Source organism: Anolis sagrei, chromosome 2 (assembly GCF_037176765.1).
Source record: "Anolis sagrei isolate rAnoSag1 chromosome 2, rAnoSag1.mat, whole genome shotgun sequence".
Classification (NCBI taxonomy): domain Eukaryota; kingdom Metazoa; phylum Chordata; class Lepidosauria; order Squamata; family Dactyloidae; genus Anolis; species Anolis sagrei.
Genome location: NC_090022.1, coordinates 2,454,700 through 2,476,228, shown reverse-complemented (window position 1 = coordinate 2,476,228; position 21,529 = coordinate 2,454,700). Strand labels below are relative to the sequence as shown.

Below are 21,529 nucleotides of genomic sequence, written 5' to 3'. Positions count from 1 at the left end.
CCCGAAAAAGACCAAAGAATGCACGGAGTTGGCTTCGCCATCAGAAATGATCTGGTGAAACATCTGTCCGAAGCACCCACTGGCATCAACGAACGACTCTCAACCCTCCGAATCGATCTTGCCAAAAACCAACGGGCAACCATCATAAGTGCCTATGCACCAACACTAGATGCTGACGAAGACATCAAGGAGAAATTCTACTGTCAGCTGGACACCGTCCTATCGGGGATACCTAAGGGGGACAAAATCATCCTCCTGGGGGACTTCAATGCAAGAGTCGGGCGAGACTTCGACCTGTGGCCAGGGACCATTGGAAAAGACGGGGTTGGAAACAGCAACTCAAATGGCATCCTGCTTCTCACCAAATGTGCGGAGCACAACCTTGTCATCACCAACACGCTCTTCCGCCAGAAAAACAAGTTCAAGACATCATGGAAGCACCCCCGGTCAAAGCATTGGCACCTCTTAGACTATGTAATCACACGCGCCAGAGACCGCCGTGATGTGCTCCTCACAAGAGCCATGATAGGTGCTGACGACTGCTGGACTGACCACAGGCTAATTCGATCCTCGATGGCTATCAAGATCGCCCCCAAGCGCAGACTCCAAGGAAGGAAGACAAGGCGCAAAATGAACACCCAAGCCCTTCAGGAGCCCTCCAGACGAGCCCATCTCCAAACAGCACTCAAGGACCATCTACCCACAGAACACCCCGAAAATGTTGAGGAACATTGGAACAAACTGAAGACCTCCATCATCCAAGCCTGCGAAGAAACTATTGGATACCAAGCCAAGAAACATCAAGACTGGTTTGATGAAAATGACATCGAGATCCAACAGCTAATTGACAAGAAAAGGAAAGCCTTCCAAGCATGGCAGAGAGACATCAACTGTGCTGCTAAGAAAAAGATCTATGCCAGTGCAAAAACTGAGGTCCAAAGAAGGACAAGAGAACTCAAGAACATCTGGTGGACAAAGAAGGCCGAAGAAATCCAACACCTGGCAGATACCCATAATGCTCAGGGATTCTTCAAAGCCACAAAGGTCATCTATGGACCAAGAAACCATGGCATACAGCCTCTACGCTCATCAGATGGAACCAAACTCCTGAAGGACCAAAACTCAATTGCACTACGTTGGAAAGAACACTACCAAAGCCTCCTGAACCGCAGCTCCAATGTGGCCGAAGAGGTCCTCTCACAAATCCCACAACAACAAACCAGGGATGAGCTTGCAGCACTGCCTAGTTTGGAAGAAGTCAGCAATGCCATCAGCCAACAGAAGAATAACAAAGCCAGTGGACCAGACGGGATCCCTGCTGAAATCTTTAAAGAGGGAGGACCTGAGCTAACACACCAACTCCACCAGCTCATAGAAAAAGTGTGGGTGACCGAGAAAATCCCAGCAGATTTCAAGGACGCCACCATCATCACCCTCTTCAAAAAAGGGGAAAGAACAGACTGCGGAAACTATCGAGGTATCTCCCTTCTAACCTCCGCTGGGAAAATCCTCGCAAGAATCCTTGCAAACCGCCTTCTGCCCCTCTCAGAAGACACCCTCCCAGAATCTCAAAACGGCTTCCGCCCCTCCAGAGGAACCGTGGACATGATCTTCACTGCACGACAACTCCAAGAAAAATGCAGGGAACAAAACCAACCCCTGTACATGGCATTCATCGACCTTGCAAAGGCATTTGACACAGTGAATCGCAGCGCTCTCTGGACCATCCTCCACAAAATCGGGTGCCCTAACAAATTTGTGAACATCCTGCGGCTCCTCCATGATGACATGATGGCAACAGTTTTGGACAGCAGTGGCTCCCAAAGTGACCCATTTAAGGTGGAATCCGGTGTCAAACAGGGATGTGTTATCGCCCCAACTCTATTCTCCATCTTCATCGCTATGATACTTCACCTTGTTGATGGGAAGCTTCCCACCGGAGTGGAAATAATCTATCGGACAGATGGCAAGCTATTCAACCTCAGCAGACTGAAAGCCAAAACCAAGGTTACAACAACATCTGTTATAGAACTCCAGTATGCTGATGACAATGTCGTCTGTGCGCATTCAGAAGAAGATCTACAAGCCACTCTAAACACCTTCGCAGAAGCATACGAGAAGCTCGGCCTGTCACTGAACATTGAGAAAACCAAGGTGCTGTTCCAGCAGTCACAAGCCAATCCCTCTCCAATGCCAGTAATACAGCTTAATGGTGTAACATTAGAAAATGTGGACCATTTCTGCTACCTTGGCAGCCACCTCTCCACCAAAGTCAACATCGACGCCGAAATACAACACCGCCTGAGCTCTGCAAGTGCAGCATTTTCCAGAATGAAGCAGAGAGTGTTTGAGGACCGGGACATCCGTAGGGAGACCAAGGTGCTTGTCTATAAAGCCATTGTCCTCCCAACCCTGCTATATGCCTCTGAGACGTGGACAGTCTACAGACGTCATATGCAACTCCTGGAACGATTCCATCAGCGCTGCCTCCGGAAAATCCTGCAAATCTCCTGGGAAGACAAGCGGACAAACGTCAGTGTGCTGGAAGAAGCAAAGACCACCAGCATTGAAGCGATGGTCCTCCAACATCAACTCCGCTGGGCCGGCCACGTTGTCCGGATGCCTGACCACCGTCTCCCAAAGCAGTTGCTCTACTCCGAACTTAAGAACGGAAAACGGAACGTTGGTGGACAGGAAAAGAGATTTAAAGATGGGCTGAAAGCCAACCTTAAAAACTCTGGCATAGACACTGAGAACTGGGAAGCCCTGGCCCTTGAGCGCTCCAGCTGGAGGACAGCTGTGACCAGCAGTGCTGCAGAATTCGAGGAGGCACGAGTGGAGGGTGAAAGAGAGAAACGTGCCAGGAGGAAGGCGCGTCAAGCCAACCCCGACCGGGAACGCCTTCCACCTGGAAACCAATGCCCTCACTGCGGAAGAAGATGCAGAGCAAGAATAGGGCTCCACAGCCACCTACGGACCCACAAGGAAATCCATAATGGAAGACCATCTTACTCGTCCAACGAGGGATCGCCTAAGTAAGTAAGTAAGTAAGTAATCCTTTTTGCCTCCAGCAAAGGATCACCACCTTGTCGTGGCACTGGAGCTTGAGCACCTCAATGATGCCACGAAACTATGAAGGGCCACCCAAGACGGGACGGTCGTGGCAGAGAGGTCAGACCAAGCTTGATCCCTGGGGAAGGCAATGGTACATTTACTGAGCCATTCAACCCCAGACTGGATATTTCTTCCCAGTTTCCCTTGTCCTAAGCTGTTCATGACACATATGACTCAATAACAGTCATCATAATAAAATTGGATTTTTAGCAAACTGGGGTGAGTCTAGATGTCCCTTTAAGAACCCTTCTTCTCGGGCTTCAACTCCTCTGCAAGAGGCATACTTCCTCTTTTTCACTCGGCGCTTGGAGGAAACCACAAGCGCCTCTGTGACTGAAGCCTGGAAAAGAAAGATTTCACATCCAGCCTCAGATGCAACTTTAGTATATTCTCTATTCCGTATAGACACATATAATGGGAAGAGACCTCATCCAGCCTACCCCTGCATTCTTATCTAGTCCTTTCCACTCATCCACCAGACAACTATCAAAGATAATCAAAGCACTCACACATTTTCCTCACAGACAAAAATCTCTCTCACATAGGGTTTTCCTAACTGCACAATTTTCGTGGATGCTCACCGCAAATAGGACATTGCAACGGAACTTGATCTCACAGCCCGCACCTAGGAGTGAGGTAAGCCAGGAGAAACCTTTTCTTCATCATGTTTCACCTGACTCATCTTCCCTCCAGATGATTTTTGTCTTTTAATATATTCAGACTCAAATGCCAATTTTTTTTCAAATGGGACAATAACATGATTGATATTGATATTTACCACTCCCAGGAAATCAATTCCATCTTTCCCTTTTTTTTCCATATTCCACCACCAGTATACTGTCCTAAGAGAAGCAACACGAGACAAGGACAACCAATTAACAACACTTTCTACAACATTTTCAACAAACAAAAGGCTTTATCAAATCATTCACATACAATCTTTTCTCTTTCTTTTAACTCCAAACTCATCCTGGGCTAGGCTAACCAACCAAGCCATCCCTTCTATTACCTCTGGGTGTTCCCCGTCTGCACCCACCTGCAACATTCATCATACCACCAACACTCCTGTTTTCCTGATTACTCTCAAACACCATTATCATAATTTCCACTTTTTGACACACCCTGTTCACCTTCCTTAGCGCTTTTTCTACCTCTAAAGTTCTCTGTTCCAATTTCTTTGCCTTCTCCTCAGCTCTTAAAATGCATGATTCCATATCCTGCGGAGATAGTGCCTTAAACTCATTGTCCGGGGCAAGGCTGGGGTCCACCTCTCCCACAAGTGAAGCCATGGCAGGGATATTCCTTTCAGCTTGGCTAGCTATTTCCACAATCTTTTCCATCGTCATGAATGCATTCTGAACCTCACCAACGATAGAACTGAATCAAACTTTCCACACAGAACCCCCATGACCACCAGAAAATACTGTGTTTGCTGATGGTTTTGGTGACCTCTCTGACACCCCTTTATGACCTCCACATGGGTCCCAACCCCCAGGTTGAGAAATGCTGCCTTAATTCCATCCAGTCCAACTCCCTTTACCAGCGCAAGAAAACATAACCAAAGCCCTCCTGACAAACAGCTATCCTGCCATAGATATAGATAGATAGATAGATAGATAGATAGATAGATAGATAGATAGAATAGATAGGATTCACACACACACACACACACACACACATGTATATGACAGATATAATATCATAGATTTGAAAGGGACCCCTAAAGAAGGACTATTCCATGTTGCATGTTTCAGAGTAGGCAAACCAGACAATCTCTACATCAACACTGACAAAGAAACAAGAAGAAATACTGTTTACCCACAAGCATAAAGAAATTATATATATTAGAAACCAACACTTTCTCATTACTTTATTTTCCAGATCAGCAGACTGGGCCACAGTGATGCATGGCCGGGGACGGCTAGTAAAATAATAAAACTTTATCTGTATTCCGCCCTATCTCCCTGAGGGAACGGAAAGGTCTGGAAACCACACCTGTCATCGAGGGCAGCCGAGGCCCCCGCCTTCAAGTTGGTCTGACCCGCAGCGGAGAGTTCCACAGTTCCTGGAAGCCCTAATTGGGACAAACTGATGAAATGTGCCCCAACAGACAGCTCAAACAGGGATTGCACAAAGCCTCCATGCCTTTCTCTCACTTTCCCCCAAGCCCTAACTTTGTAACCATTCCCTTAATAAAAGTACTTGAAATTGCAACTTTTTAACTTTCTAGCCTGATACTTTGTGTCACTTCTTGCCTGAACCAACTAAATGCATGAATTCAACCTTTTCCAGGCCGCAGGAGACTGTGGGCCTGCCCGGAATGCCTCCCTGGCATTCCAGGGACACCGGATCCACGCCGCTTGAAACCGCGGATACTGAGTTTTTCCTTTCAGATCTCCGTATCCACAAAATGGCGGATCGGCTCCATTTTAATGTCTTATTTTTCTGTACTAAATTCTAACCCTATCTGCCATCTCGCTTTTCTTATTTTGGACCCCTACGCTCAGGAAATAACCTTTCAAGTTTTGAGAATATATTTTATTAGAAACAGCTGATTGTCAAATGTGCCAGTCCCATTGATGCTGCTTCATTGCGCCTCACTGCCTCTCGCCTCTGCCAAGTTCTGGACCCAGGGACTTGATGCGGTTCCCCCATGGGACCTCGGGGAAGAGCCTGGTCAGGGGACCCTGGACCTTGGGAGGAGTTTCTAGTTCCCCAAGGACCGACGATTGAATCGACTGCAGCACTGCTGGGGTCTCATCTGTCAGCCTTCCCAAAGATCAGGGACTCTCTATCTGCCTGTCTTGGACTTCAGAAAATACAATTTCCCCCATGAACCTTCTTCAAAGACTCCTTTTAAAACACTGGACTCAAAGCTTCCAAAAGAAATTAAATCTTTTATTAAATGTACTTGGAATGTGGGACAAGGATGGGATTTATTACTATGAAATGTTTATGATTTGAATGTATGTATATCGTTTTATGAATTATCCTTTGCCCTTTTGCTTTGCCTGACTCTTGGCCCCTTACCCAACCTTAGAGCGACGACCAGGAAGCAACCAGCTGCCTGAGGGGGTTGTTGCCCTCACAAAAACAAACATTACACAAACTCTTGCATGGACAATCAGCCTAACTCTGATTTTCAGAGATAGGCTGATTGATAGGCATCTTCTCCGGTCAACTACTGAGACTCCCACCGGGCACCCCGGCAGCCTTGGTCCGGGCAGAGGTTGGTCTCCCCTCCATTAGACCACGTGTTCATTTTACCCTATTTAATTATTGGAGAAATGTAAAAGACTCCTCAGTTAGGGTTCTTCCCAAGGGATGTTTTGAACAACTAGCAAAATGCAAAGTCTGGAACACTAGATACCAGAAGCTGCTGGAATTTCACCCCACTCTGTCTGATAAGCCTTCTATCTTGAACTCAAGGGAGAAACTCCAGGAATATTTTTTTAATAATTGTGCCCACCATGATAGGGAGGTCATTAATAACTCCAAATTCTCCCACTGGTTTAGACTGTACAAACTTGACCATGATAGGGCTATCTACCTGACTAGGCTCACATTTCCAAAACTTAGACAAGCCTTCACTGCCCTTAGTTTTCAAAGTATGCTCACAGCAGTGATTGATGGCAGATATACGGGCACCCCTCTGGCTCTTCGTTTATGTGTTTGCGGGGCCCCGGAAATTGAGGATCTGCCTCACTATTTGCTTTTCTGCCCTTTGTATTCTGATCCAAGAACCAAAATCCTCGGGTTTATTCTTCACCTCCTTCAGACGAACACTGTGTCCGAAAAGATTTTCCATCTCTTGGCTGACACTAACCCCGTGGTTACTCAAACGGTGTCTCTTTTTGCCCTGGCAGCACAGAAAATCCGGGCAAAACTAATCTCTGATATTGCAGTTGACTGTGCTGGGGATGCTTTCAACTAATAGTGGCTGTTTATGTAGTTTTAATAATGCTGTATCTATTTGCTTTAACTTGGTTTTTAATTACGCAGGTATGAGTCTACACATTATGTAGTATTTTAAAGGTGCATCTTGCCATCGATATATGTAGCATTTTAATGATTTATAGGATTTTATTGTGTATTTTATATTGTATTTAATAATCTGGATTAATAGAAACAATACAGGCCAGACTGCCCACAGGGGGTCTTCTGCCCAGCTCCGTTTTTGCCTCACCCAAGACACATCACAAACACATCTTATCAGATCAGGGACAGGAAAACTCATCTTAAATCAATCACCTTCTCATTATCAAGACAATGACCCAATCCCCCAGCTGGCCGATTTTCCGGACGCAGGGACACGTAGGTTTCAAGAATGTCATAATCCTATCATCCCCCATTGTCTCTGATCGTCCCGCCTCCTCTTCCCTGATTCGTCAATTCTCCAAAGCGAGGAAAGCTTCCTGATAGGCTCCCTCGAAGCGGGGAAGCCTCGTGATTGGCCCCGACTGGGGGCGGACCGCCAAGCCTCCTCCCAGCTGCTCAGCCACCAGCCATCATCATTTACCATCAAGCCGGGCGGGGAAGGGAGGGCGGGAATTTTGAAATCTCTGTACATGTTTTTGCTATAAAAATGCTTCCAAACTTTGTATTGGTATGCTTGCATGTGAGATATCACTGCAATTGCATCCGCTTCAACTGAATCGCTCATTAAACCTCAGTGCCACTTCTTCGCCTTGGCAAGAGTCTCATTTCAATTTTTAATATTAATAAAACTGCTGGAATCAGGCTTCTCTAACGGCTCGCCAAGATACCGGACCCTCTTTGGTGCGGTCCTAGGGGTCTCTCTTACTGGGGAGACCCTCCTAAAGTCCGTATTGACTTCACACCTTTTGAGAGACAGGTGAGAGTGAGCTGAGTACTTTTCAGTTGGAGAAGAAAAGGCTGAGAGGGCTTGTGGAAGCCATGTTTAAATATTTCAAGGGATGTCCCATTGAGGAGGGGGAAAGCTTGCTTTTCTGCTGCTCTACAGACTAGGACGCAATGGAGCCATTGATTAAAATTGCAGGAATAGAGATCCCACATGAACATTATGAAGAACTTCCTGGAGGTAAGACCTGTTTGGTAAAGGAATAAGCTGCTGCCTGGGAATCTGACGGAGTCTTCCTCTGTGGGGGGTTTTAAGCAGAGGCAGGATATTCATCTGTAGGGAGTGCTTTGATTGTATGTTATTGCATGGATTGGATGGCCCTAGGATTCACTATTATTCTGTTTTGCAAACCCAACCCTGTTGAAATTAGTTTGTCTCGTCCTCCAGAATCCAAAATTACCCCCATGGGTGGTTGAGAAAATGACAGTTTAGCTCTTTGATGGTTCATTGTATATAAACTTCGCCCCATGAGCATATTGACAAACTGGAACACTTCCAGAGAAAGACGACCAAAGTGATCAAAGGTCTGGAAACCACGCCCTTTGAGAGACGGGTGCGAGGGAGCTGGGCTTTTTTTGCGTAGAGAAGAAATGGCTGAGAGGGCTTGTGGGAACCATGTTTAAATATTTTAAAGGATTTTCCATTGACGAGGGGAAAAGCTTGCTTTTCAGCTGCTCTACAGACTAGGATATAATGCAGCCATGGATTCAAATTGCAGGAAAAGAGATTCCACATGAACATTAGGAAGAACTTCCTGAAGGTAAGAGCTGTTTGGCATTCAGAATCTGGTGGAGTCTTCCTCTGTCGGGAGTGCTTTGATTGTGTGTTCCTACATTGCACAATAGAGTTGGACTGGATAACTCTAGGGTTCACTGTTATACATAGTTTTCCAAATCCAATCCTGTAGAAATTAATTTGTATTATTCTCTAAAATCCAAATTTATCCCCATGTGTAGCTGAGAGACTGACATATTTGCTCTCTGATGGTTCACTGTATATGAAGTTTGTCTCATGAGCAACACTATTATAGATAGCTATTGGCTACTTGTATAATAAATCATTTATTTATTTATGTATTTATTTCCAACATTTTTACCCTGTCCGTCTCTACCCCTGAAGGGGGGCCCAGGGAGGCTTACAATGGCAGCAATTTGAGGCCAACAACATACAACACAACAACAAAACTTTATTTATATGCTGCTCTATCTCCCCAAGGGGACCCAGAGCGGTTTCCAAGTAACATAATCAATACATACAAAGAAAACAGCATAAACATAAAATTAACAAGACAATATAAACATTAAAACCACAAAAGCACATATATTTAAAATAATCCTGCCTGTTCAAGGCAGTTTAAAAGGCCGGGCCTGGCTGTACATTTCCAGGGCCTAATAGAAGAAAATGACCTGGGTAATTAGTAGAAAAAAGATATGGTCAATTTCAACGGTATCTGGGGCAGAGCTAGAACTAGTCATTCTCAAAGGTTTGTCTTCAGGCTCTTACAAAAGGAGTGGAGGGATGGGACCTGTCTTATTTCTCCAGGCAGGGCGTTCCAGAGGCGAGGGGCCACCACCGAGAAGGCCCTCTCTCTTGTCCCCACCAACCGTGCTTGTGATGGTGGTGGGAGCTAAAGGATGGGTCTCCCTGGAAGATCTTAAAGTTTATGCCGGTTCATAGAGGGAGATGCGATCGCGAAAATAGGCGGAGCCTAAACCGTTTAGGGCAGCGGTTCTCAACCTGGGGGTCACGACTCCTGAGGGGCTTGTTCAGCCATTTTCTGGGGGTTGTGAAGTTGCCTTGGCTGTCCCCGCCCCCTCCAAAATGGCTGTCGACCCCCTGAGCCAGCCAGGGGCTCCTCCTCCTGCTCTTCCCACATACCTGTGGGTAGTCAGCAGGAGGAGTTTTGGAGGCAAAGGCATGGGGGAAGAAGACTTCCCTCGATTCAGGCCTGCGCGTAAACTTCCTGCCATCCTCAATGCCTGACCATCTGTGGAGCCTTAACCCCCAGCCCCTGCCTCCTTCCGAGCTCAGAAGGAAGTGGGGGACGGGCAGGAGGAGTTCTCTGTGCCAAGTTTGAGTCCATTCCATAATTGCATGAGTTCAGAATGCTATATATGGGAGAGAACTATATATCCCAGCAGCTCCAAAACGCCAAGGTCTATGTACCCCAGTCCTCTCCAGTATTTTCTGTTCACCATGGGAGTTATCTGTGTCAAGTTTGAGTCCATTCCATGGTTGCATGAGTTCAGAATGCTTTTGGATGGGAAAGAACTATATATCCCAGCAGCTCCAAAATGCCTAGGACAATGTACCCCAATCCTCTCCAGTATTTTCTGTTCACCATGGGAGTTCTCTGTGCCAAGTTTGAATCCATTCCATGGTTGCATGAGTTCAGCATGCTTTTGGATGGGAGGGAACTATATATCCCAGCAACTCCCAAGTGTCAGGAAAATAACCCCAAAACTCTCCAGTAATTTCTGTTGGTTACAGGAGTTCTGTATGCCAAGCTTCTTCAATTCCATTTTTGTTGGAGTGATATCGAGCTCTTTTGGGGGTTCTCCCACCGAGGGGAGTCCCTAAGGACCGCGAATGGGGTCCTGACCTTGGCGAGCGGCCAGCGGATGCCAATTCAAAAAAAAGACGCAAAAACGTTGAAAATCAATCTCGCCAGAGGCTGAAGAGGAAATCTGCGACCGAGGCGTTTATTTAGCAATTCAGCTGAAAAGGATGCGTTACAGGGATGAATCCTCCATAAGGCATACAGTACAGTGAATTTCAGGCATATTTATACAGGCAAAACAAAGAAATCCCGGTTTGAATCCCCCGCCCGCCTCCTGTCAGTTCCCTCTGTCCTGATTGGCCGGCTCCGGAACAGCTGGGAGGAGGCTTGGCCGCTGGTCCCACCCTCCCTCCAATCGCCGGCCGCTGTCGCCTCCAGAGGGCCAATCAGAGCCCTCGGAGCGCCTCCGGAGATTGTCCAATCAGCGACCAGGAGGCGGGCTTTCAGTCTGACAGCGCAGAGGGGCGGAACGCCTGGGAGGCGTCCGCCAGCTGATTGAACACCTTTTGTCTCTTCACGGCAGGGAGGCGGATGGGGAGAACAAGGGATTTCCTGGGTCTTGATAAAAGATGTGTATAGGCAAAAAGGGTGGCTATGGATGGTGTCTGGATCTCAACCCTGTAGGCAAAGGAGATCCTTTGACACAAGGGAGCATACACAAACACCATGATTGATTTAATCAGTCTGTTTTTCCGGGCTTTTTGGCTGACAAATCTCGGGCTTTTGTTCGTCTGACTCTGAAAACAAAGCCATAGATTTGCCAGTATTTGTCCATGCAATGTCAATATGGATGGAGTTTCTTCCAAGGAAATTGGATTTCCTTAACTGTAATCCCCAGGTCACATATTCTTTTATAGGGTAAAGTTCAAGAGGGGAAAGGCAAGGAAAGGGGTGAGGGTACATCTCATTTCACTTCATTACATATTATATATATATTTCATATATATTTTCTTCATAGGCTTTCATAACTCATAGATTTCATAGGAAAGATCCCCATCCCGTCCCAGCAAAGTTTATTAGAAAACCACAGCAATTGATAGAGATAAGCAGCAGAGTTCCTGAGGTATGATCCTTTTCAACAAGGCCACGCACATACAGGCGGGGGCTCTTTCTCCCCAAGCGGCTTGGTTTGGAGTTCATGGAGGAAGTCCGTGATGCTAGGGCACCAAGTCAATCAGAGAAGGCAGAAAGGTCCGCAAAGAATCTGCAAGTAGTGGAGAGTGGAGTAATGTCCTTCAGTGAACCGCAGCTCCCAGTCAAGACCTGGGAGCCATCTGGCCCCTCCTCGGGGCTGCTGCAGCCGGCCGCCGCGGGGAAGCGAGAAAGAGCCCAGCCACTGACAATCAGCTGTTTCTCTCCAAGACAGAAGTCCTCGAAACAAAACTAATTTTTTTCCGGGAGGAGCAGCCCAAAACAGAGAAACTGAGATGACAGATAGACTTAGAATTAATCATAGAGCAAGCCAAAATTGGAACGGCGGCGATCCGCCATGTTAAATGGTTTAGTGGATAGCGGGGTCCGTAATGGCGGTTTCCTTATCCGCGTTTTGGTCGAACGCAGATTCGGGGTCCGGGGGCCACCTGGAGGCGCCCCCCGCGGGCTCACGGCCCTCCGGAGCCCAGAAAGGAGTTTATGGAAGCGTTCATGGAGTGTTGAGCCAGGAAGGGATACAAAAGTAGCATGCGGAAAGATAAAAAGTTTCAAGTTTCAAGTGGTTTATTAGGGAATGATACAAAGTAAGGGAGGGGGAAAGTTAGCTGAGGTTTGCAGGCATTCCTGGTCTTGGAGCTAGCGGCTGAGGCACATTCCATCTGCTGGCCTCAAAGTTCGGCCCAGGAACTGCGGAACTCCCTGCTGCAGTTCATACCAATGTGAAGGCTGGGCTACCGGCAGCGCCCGCTGTCAGGAGTTCAGAATGCTCTCTGATGGCAGAGGAATTATAAATCCCAGCAACTGCAACTCCCAAATATCATGATCCATTTCCCCCAAACTCCACCACTGTTCAAATTTGGGCATATTGCCAAATTTGGCCCAGGTCCATAGTCATTTGGGTTCTCAGTGCATTCCAGATGTCGGTAAACTACATCTCCCATAAATTACTGTCAAACTCCTCCAGTATTTTCTGTTGGTCACGGGAGTTCTATGTGCCAAGTTTGGTCCAGGTCTGTAATTCGTGGGGGATCTCAATGGTCTTTGGAAGTCAGAGCTGAATTGGTTGAAGGTACTGCAAATCCCATCATACGTTGTCCATACTCCCCCAAACATATTGTTTTTGTGATTATTCACTATGCTTTAATTATGTTCAATTTGTAACAATGAAAATACATCCTGCATATTAGATATTTGCATTAGAATTCATAAGAGTATTTATGAAGTAGCAACGGAAATATGGTTGGGGGTCACCACAACACGAGGAACTTTATTTGGGGATCACAGTATTAGAAAGGTTGAGAATCACTGGACGTGCACCTTGAATTTGGCTCGGCATCTTATCGGCAGCCAGTGGAGCTGTTTTAAAAGGGGCTCCCTATAGTTTGCTCCAGTAAGATACCTGGCTGCCGCCCCTTGTACCAGTTGGAGCTTCTGGGCCGTATTCAAGGACAGCCCCACGTAGAGCGCGTTGCAATAGTCCAATCTAGATGTAACCAAAGCGTGGATCACGCTGGCCAAGTCAGACTTCACGATGTATGGTTGCAGCTGGCGCACGAGTTTAAGTTGTGTAAAGGCCCTCTCCCAGCCACCGCCAACACCTGAGCATCAAGTGACAGCGTTGAGTCTAGGAGGACCCCCAAGCTACGGACCTGCACCCTCAGGGGGAGTGTAACCCCATCGAGCACAGGTTGCCACCCGATACCCTGGTCGGCCCCACGACTGACCAGGAGGACCTCTGTCTTGTCTGGATTAAGCTTCAACCTGTTAGCCTTCATCCAGTCCACCACAGCAGTCAGACACTGGTTCAGGGTCTGGGATGCTTCCTTGGAGTTTGGTGGAAATGGGTAGTAGAGTTGGGTGCCATCTGCATACAGATGGCACCCAACTCCAAAACTCCGGATGACCTCACCCAGTGGTTTCATGTAGATATTAAAAAGCATGGGGGATAGAATGGAACCTTGCAGGACCCCTCAGGTCAAAGGCCACGGATCCGATCAGGTCTCCCCCACCTTCACCAATTGGGAGCGACCCTCCAGGAAGGAGCGGAGCCACTGCAGAGCAATGCCCCCATAACCCATTCCAGAGAGCTGTCCCAGAAGGATACCATGGTCGATGGTATCGAAAGCCGCTGAGATATCCAGGAGAACCAACAGGGACACATTCCCCCTGTCAAGTTCTCTTTGGAGATTATCCACCAAGGCGACCAAAGCCGTCTCAGTGCCATGGCCAGGTCTAAAACCAGACTGATATGGATCTAGATAATCGGTGTCGTCCAAGAATCCCTGGAGTTGGGAGGCAACCACCCGCTCTAGAACCTTGCCCAGGAAGGGGAGGTTAGAGATAGGCCTTGGTCCTTGTTCAGGACCAAGGAATCTAGGGATGCCTTTTTAAGCAAGTCTCACAATTGCACTTTTCGGGATCGATGGAATATGTCCCTGTTCCAATGAGGCATTTATGATCTTCGAGATCCACTCGGCCAATCCCCCACTGGTAAGTTTATATAAATAAAATAAATAAAATAAATAAATAAAACCAGCCAGGAAGAGCAAGGGTCCAGGGCACAGGTGGTTGCTCTCACCGCCCCAAGAATCTTGTCCACGTCATCAGGCTGAACAGGTTGAAACGAATCCATCAAAACCGGAGAGACAGGTACCTCAGTTACATCCATGGACACTGCATCAAAACTGCCATCTAAGTCGGAACGCTGTTGAGCGACTTTATCTGCATAGTGATGTGCGAACTTGCCACATCGAGTTGCCAGGAGTTGCCACATTACGTACAACATTATACAAAAGATAAAACATTAGATTAAAATACATTTAAAACATTATTATTATGTAGTCAAATCAAAGTCTATTTTAGCAACTGGCGACCCAGTCCAAAGCCTGTCATAGTCAAAAATTCCAACATTCTGATTACTGCCAAACCTACTGTTCAAAGGCCTGGTCCTAAAACCGTTTTGAGCTTCTTTCTAAAAGAGAGCAGGGATGTAGCCGACCTAATCTTGCTAGGGAGAGCATTCCACAGGCGGGGGACCACCACCAAGAAGGCCCTGTCCCTCGTCCCTGCCAAACACACTTGCAAAGAAAGCGGGACCGAGAGCAGGGCCCCCCTAGACGATCTTAAATTCTGAGGAGGGACGTAGAGGGAGATATGTTCGGACAGGTAAGCTGAGCGAGAATCATACAAGGCTTTATAGGCCAAGACCAGCACTTTGAATTGTGCTCGGAAATGGACCACAGCCAGTGGAGCTGACATAACAGAGGGGTGGTATGTTCCCTGTATGTTGCTCCAGTTAGTAATCTGGCTGCCGCCTGTGGGACTAGTTGGAGTTTCTGAACAGTCTTCAAAGGCAACCCCATGTAGAGTGTGTTGCAGTAATCTATTCGGGATGAAACTTGAGCGTGGACCACCGTGGTCCATTGGCATATATAAATTTCAATGAATTTCATGTTTTCACTTAGCTCCCATCTCCAAACTACTCATTATGTATATGCAAAACCCCAAACTCTTCGGGTCGCAAGCATTTTGGAAAACATGAGGAAAATCAATTTGAGTTTGCTCCCTGGATAGTCAGACATAGGTTGGGTTACACCTTACTTGACAGATGTCTGTGTGAAAGGGATCTAGGAGTCTTTGTTGACCACAAACTAACCATGAGCGGCAGCTAAAAAAGCGAATGTGACTTGATCTGCCTCAATAGGGGCCTAGTGTCTAGATCGAGGGAAGTCGCAACCACACTCACCTGGAATAATAGTCTGAAGTCCAGTTCTGGGCTTGACAATTCAATAAAAAATATTGACAAAATAAAATAAGTCAAGAAGAGTGTCTTGAAATGGTAAAAGGTCTGGAAGCTAAACCATATGAGGAGCGGCTGAAGGAGCTGGGTCTACTTCCCTGGAAGTTTTGAAGCAGAGGCTGGAAGGCCATTAGTCAGGAGGGCTTTGATTGTGTGTTCCTACATGGCAGAAGGGGTTTGGACTGGATAGCATCTGGTGGTCTGCTCCAGTTCTAAGAGTCTGTTTAGCTTTTTACTGCACAAAAGAAGGTACCTGGGGCCCCTTCCACACAGCTGAATAAAATCCTATATTTTCTGCTTTTAACTGGGATATATGGCAGTGTGAACTGAGATAACCCAGTTCAAAGGAGATATTGTGGGTTATTCTGCCTTGATATTCTGGGTTATATGGTGGTGTCGAAGGGCCCTCAGTGAAGGCTGAAGTATGTACTGGGGGCAGGGGTTGATTGGTCAGTCACCCGGCAAGGCTTTGTCCTCCCTCCCTCCCTCCCTCCCTTCCTATGCTCCAATGTCACCTCACCCTCTTTTTTCCACAGGGCCCCTCCATTTATGGACCCTCCCCTGGACCTTCAACCTTCAATGATGGTACTGCGAGTCTGGACAAAATGCTGCTATCGTCCCCGGCTGCTCTGGGGATTGCTCTCCACCCTGATGGTTCTCTTGACCCTTCGCTTCTTGATCAGTGGGGGCCATGAGGAGCTGCTCTCACACTCACTGCCTTACTTCATGTCGGGCGGGGGGCACCCCATCAGCCCCCCACTCCTGCCCTCCTCAGATGACTTCCTCCTCCTGCCACCACCTGAGGCCTGCTCCCCCAGGGCTCCCTCTCTCCTGGTCTTGGTGGTCAGTGCCCCTTACCATAAAACTCAGCGACAGGCAATCCGGTCCACATGGGGAGGAGCCCGCTGGGCCGGGAAGTTCACAGTCCAGACTTTCTTTGCCTTGGGACTGCCACAAAAACCCTCGTTTCAAGCAGCATTGGAACTGGAGGCGGCCAAGCACCAGGATCTTGTCCAGGGCCGCTTCTTGGACACTTATGGCAACCTGACACTCAAGACACTATCTCTCATGGGCTGGGCAGCCAACCACTGTCCTGGTTTCCTCTTCTTGGTCAAGGTGGATGATGATATCTTCCTCAACCTGCCCGGCCTGGCTGAGGAGCTGGAACACCACATCACCTTGGCACCCACCTACCTAGGCCAGATCCATTGGCGGGCCAGGCCCAACCGGGACTCCCGCAGCAAGTACTACATACCCACCAGCCTTTATCCGGCAGAGCGCTTTCCCCTCTACTGCAGTGGCGCAGTCTATGTCCTTTCAGGGGCTGCCGTACCCATTTTGCTGGGAGCTAGCCGCCATGTGCCCCTGGTGCCTGTGGAGGACGTCTTCGTGGGACTCTGCGCCCATTGGGCAGGCATCGCCCCCCAGCACCTGGCCCGACTGACTGGTGGGGACCACTTCCCGCCAGACCGCTGTTGCTACCAGGGGATTCTCCTCAGCGTACACAAGGTGACTCCCGTCGAGATTGCAGCTGTCTGGGACTCGACCACACCCTACAAGGAGATGTGCCAAGTCTGGCAGTGGGCACTGGGGTACCTGTGGTGCAAGGCCCTGGCCTGGACGGCTGACCTGTGAGCCAAGAGGCAGCTGAGTGTCTCTGGACAAATGGGCATTCAGATCAAAGTCCATTTTGCAAAACTGTACCCCCAACTCTGCATCCGCAATTGTCCCCTCTTGCAGGGTAGATCTCTTGGATTTGAATTCCTGCCCTCCTGATAGCCAAAAAGGAAGGCAATGGCCAGGCAAGATCTGAACAAAGTGTTTTGAGGTGCCACCCTGGCATCATGGTTTGACCTTTGGACCACAATTCTGGGAGTACAGGCTTTGGGTCCCTTTTCTGCTCTGGTGACTATGGGTGAGTCCACAATGCTAGTAAGCTCAGAGGAAGGCAACAGCAAGTTTGCTCAGAACAAATCTTGCCAAGAGAAGCCCAAGACAGGTTAGGGTTAGGGTCACCATAAATCAGAAGTGACAACAACAACTAGAATTTAATGTTATGATTAAGGTATGAGGTCTTCTTGGATAACCTTGGATTGTTTAATGCTTGGTCTCACTGCCCCCCCCCCCCCCCGGACTCTCCCTCTCCTGTTCTGACCAATTCAGCAGCAAAGTTTGCTTGGGGTCACCAGTTGCTAGAAGACTCTGATGGAAAGAAGCCAGGCAGGGGAACTAGAGGTCCCAGTGTTGCTCTTTAAGTGAAGATGTACCTTCATACTGCTTGCTGACCAATGTATTTCCCAGGTTTTTCTTAGGCCAGGAATCCTCACAGTGGTTTCATCGATTCCTTCCTCTGAAATACTTCTTCTAGTAACTAGGATTTTTTGGTGGTCCTCCATTCGAGTCCTAAGCAGAGCTGAGGTGGCTTAGTTTCCAAGATCAGACAGGATCTGGTGCCTTGTGTGTGTTCTGCCTTCAAGCAGCCTGTCAACCCCACAAGCTCAATAGGGTTTTCTTAGGCAAGGCAGTATGGGCAATGCATAGAAATTCTCAAGGTTGTAGTCTTTACCTCTGACAGCACTTGGGTTATATCTTTTTTGTTGTTGTTGGTTTGGTTTTATTTTTCTTGGAATATACCTGTGTGTGAGTGGGGTTTTTTGTGTGCGTGAAGGTCGGTGCACAGCCAATCAATACACAGTCTTCACAGAGTGAGGTTCCCAACCAGTGATGTGGTTAATTAATTAATTAATTAATTTCTGGTACTTTTACCCCGCCATTCTCAACCCCGGAAGGGGGACTCAGGGCGGCTTACAGAAAAGGCAGAATTCGATGCCTATACAGATTACACATAATATACAAAAAACGTAATTAAAACAGTTATCACAATTAAAAACAGTCAACAACCAGTACAAATACATCATATAAAACATCCTATAAAATCATTCTTATAATCAGCGTTTCATTTTCCAGAGTTCCATAGATCCAATCCGTTAATCATTTCCTAGTCATCATCGAAGTTCTTTCTTTATCTGCCCGCGTGTCCAAATGCCTGGTCCCAGATCCATGTTTTTAGTTTTTTCCTAAAAGAAAGGAGCGATGTTGCAGATCTAATTTCCCCGGGGAGTGAATTCCACAGGCGGGGGGCCACCACCGAGAAGGCCCTGCTCCTCGTCCCCGCCAATCTCACTTGTGATAGAGGCAGGGTTAAGAGCAGGACCTCCCCAGAGGATCTTAGGCTCCGAGGTGGGACGAAGGTGGCTTCTCAATCTGTTGCAGCCATCTTCCGTTTTCACAGCTGTTGTAACATGTACTATGTTGTCTTCCGCCTGATCCGCTGTTGAGGTCTTCGGGTCTTCAGATTGTGCTTGGTCCGGAACCTCCTCTGCATCCTCACCTGGGAGTGCATGACTCTGATGGTTATGCCCGCAGGTTCACTGGAACACACAAGCCCCCTCACCACAACAAGGTGATAATCTAAAACTTTATTTATGTTCCGCCCTCTTTCCCCGAGGGGACTCAGGGTAGATTCACAACAAAAGATGGCAAATATTCAATGCGAGATCCAATTCATAAATAAGAAACATAAAACAAACAACCATGTCCCCAAAAAAAAATATCCACATCCAAGTTATACCCAAAAACTTAAATAATATCATAATCTATCACTTAATCTATATCTAACATAGCCAAAAAATTAGACAAATTATATAAACAACAGTTAACATTCATTTAAAATAATTCTTAAAATGTTATGCAGCCAGTAATGCCAGTGAAGTCAGCGGTACCAACTAAGGCAAAACCAACTGAGTCATAGTAGGGTCACAAGTTCAAAACAGGTATATTGATTGAATGTGAACTTCTAATCATCCTCCTCTCCATATGCCAATGAACAGGAATACGTCTTTAATTGTTTTTGAAGGGGGGGGGGGTCATTTTTATTTCTTTATTTCTTTAGGGAGGGAGTTCCAGAGATGGGGGGTCATCACTCTCATTCCCACCAATCGCTTGAGATGGTAGCCAATACTATCAGTATATCAGTAGCCTACACTAACCAACCCCAAGACATCATAGTTTTCAAGATTAGAAAGAATCAAGTGTCTTCAGGGTATGTAAGCCACCCCATGCATTCACTACACTGAGATCCTAAACTTCTGGAGAGACAAAAGGAATAAGAGCTGCTTCTTAAAAGCTGGACAACTTTGCCAACGGGCTCCGGGTATGTGTACTTTGTTGTTGTTGTTGCTATTCTTGGTGTTGTTGTTGCTGCTGCTGTGTGCCATTTAGGGCTTTGTAGGTGATAACTTGCACCTTGAATTGAGACCGGAAACTTATCGGCAGCCAGTGAAGCTGTTGAAACAGGAGAGCTGACCACTCCCTGTAATGCAGTCCAGTTAACAACCTGGCCACCGACCTTTGCAGCAGCTGCAATTTCCGGGCCATCTTCAAAGGCAGCCCCATGTAGAGTGCATTACAGTAATCCAATCTGGTGGTAACTAAGGCATGGAACACAGTGGCCACGTCAGACTTCACAAGGTATGGTTGCAGGTGGTGCACAAGCTTTAATTGTGCAAAGGCCCTCCCGGCCACCACCGACACCTGAGCATCAAGCATCAATGCTGAATCCAAGAGGATTCCCAGGCTGCAGACCCAGGATGTTAGCCTAGAATCTTCTCTGTGAAGAAGAATAATCTTGGGGATAAAAAGAAGAAACGGGAGAGAACAAACAAGATGCTTTGGAGGGGTCCCAACATTCTGCAGCTCTCTTCATTTTTGACGCTGAGGGATGAGAGAAGATATTCCTCCCTTAGTCCTACTGGATGTGGGCCATCTTTGGTCCCCTGGTGTTTTGGATGTCATCTCCCACAAGTCCCAACCAGTTGAGGTCTCAAACATTTGCAAGGAAGCAAAACTTAAGGACCACGCATCCCAGCAGGTCCCAATCTGCCCCCTTCTTCTCCTAAACACACACATGACGCTCCCCTCCCTATCCCTGGCAGGGGAGAGGAAGCTGCGGAGGGGCTCAGGTTTCGCTTCCCCAGGTCCCAAGCTGCACTCAGCAAGTCTTCAAGGGAAATGAAAGAGACCCAATCCCAGCAGCTGCAGTCAGCCAAGGGAAAAGCCAAACTTCCTTCTAAGGCTGCTTCAGCCTCCAGCCCCCTCCCTACCCCAGAGATCCCCCCACATTACCACTTTCCTATTTTCCCCCAGAGCCATAAGGGCCACTGAGGATGGCAGAGATGGACACAAGCGTATAATAAACAAAGAAAGGGCCTCAAGACACAGAGGCTGGTGGGAAAAGAACCAGGTCAGGCCTGTCAGATACAGCCCCCCCCCCCCTTCAAAAGTAAACTCATTTGAGGCAGTGAAGCTTTTTTTCACAGGAAAAAAACAACAGAAGAAGCCACTGGCAAGCAATATAAACATCACAACATATAGACTCCCCATTTTAAATGCTTTGCAGGCAATTTACCTATCTGTCAAAATCTAATACACATGGTCTTGTCTTTCATAGGACATTATCTAGTTCCCACTTTTCCATTTTCACAAGAGGAAGACCTTGGGTGATTTTCTTCTTCTCAACATAAAACTATCAGTCAGCCAAAACAAGATTCCCAGCTAACAAGATCAGGTAGTAATATTCTGTGCAAAGGAAATGTTTTTGAAGAAACATGTTTCCCAGGGACTCTAACTTCCAACATACTGAAATATGAAATTCAAACAATATTCAAAATGTAATTTTCTAGCTGGCCATACATATGAATGCTAAACCATTGTGTAACATACCCACATTAGCCAATGTAGTTAACCTCTGAGGATGCCTGCCATAGATGCAGGCAAAACGTCAGGAGAGAATGCTTCTGGAACATCATTATTATTATTATTATTATTAAACTTTATTTGTACCCCGCTAGCATCTCCCGAAGGACTCGATGCAGCTTACAAAGGCCAAGGCCTCAACACAACAACAGCAAAACAATAACAATACAATTCAAAGCAAATAAAAACATAAGCAATAACAAAACAT

At 47.2% G+C, this 21,529-nt stretch overlaps 1 protein-coding gene across 1 annotated transcript; it reads left to right on the top strand.

Annotated features, from left to right (window-relative positions):
• The first annotated feature begins 8,515 nt into the window (after positions 1-8,515).
• On the top strand, positions 8,516-18,392 carry LOC132766301 (beta-1,3-galactosyltransferase 4-like). Its single transcript, XM_060760697.2, has 2 exons — positions 8,516-8,756; positions 16,044-18,392. The coding sequence occupies exon 2, from the start codon at positions 16,057-16,059 to the stop codon at positions 17,140-17,142; it is 1,086 nt and encodes a 361-aa protein (XP_060616680.2). The 5' UTR covers positions 8,516-8,756; positions 16,044-16,056; the 3' UTR covers positions 17,143-18,392.
• The last annotated feature ends 3,137 nt before the right edge of the window (positions 18,393-21,529 follow it).

Bases quoted from the DNA above. Each gene is read 5' to 3' on its own strand.
- LOC132766301 (XM_060760697.2), top strand. From the start codon at position 16,057: ATGGACCCTCCCCTGGACCTTCAACCTTCAATGATGGTACTGCGAGTC.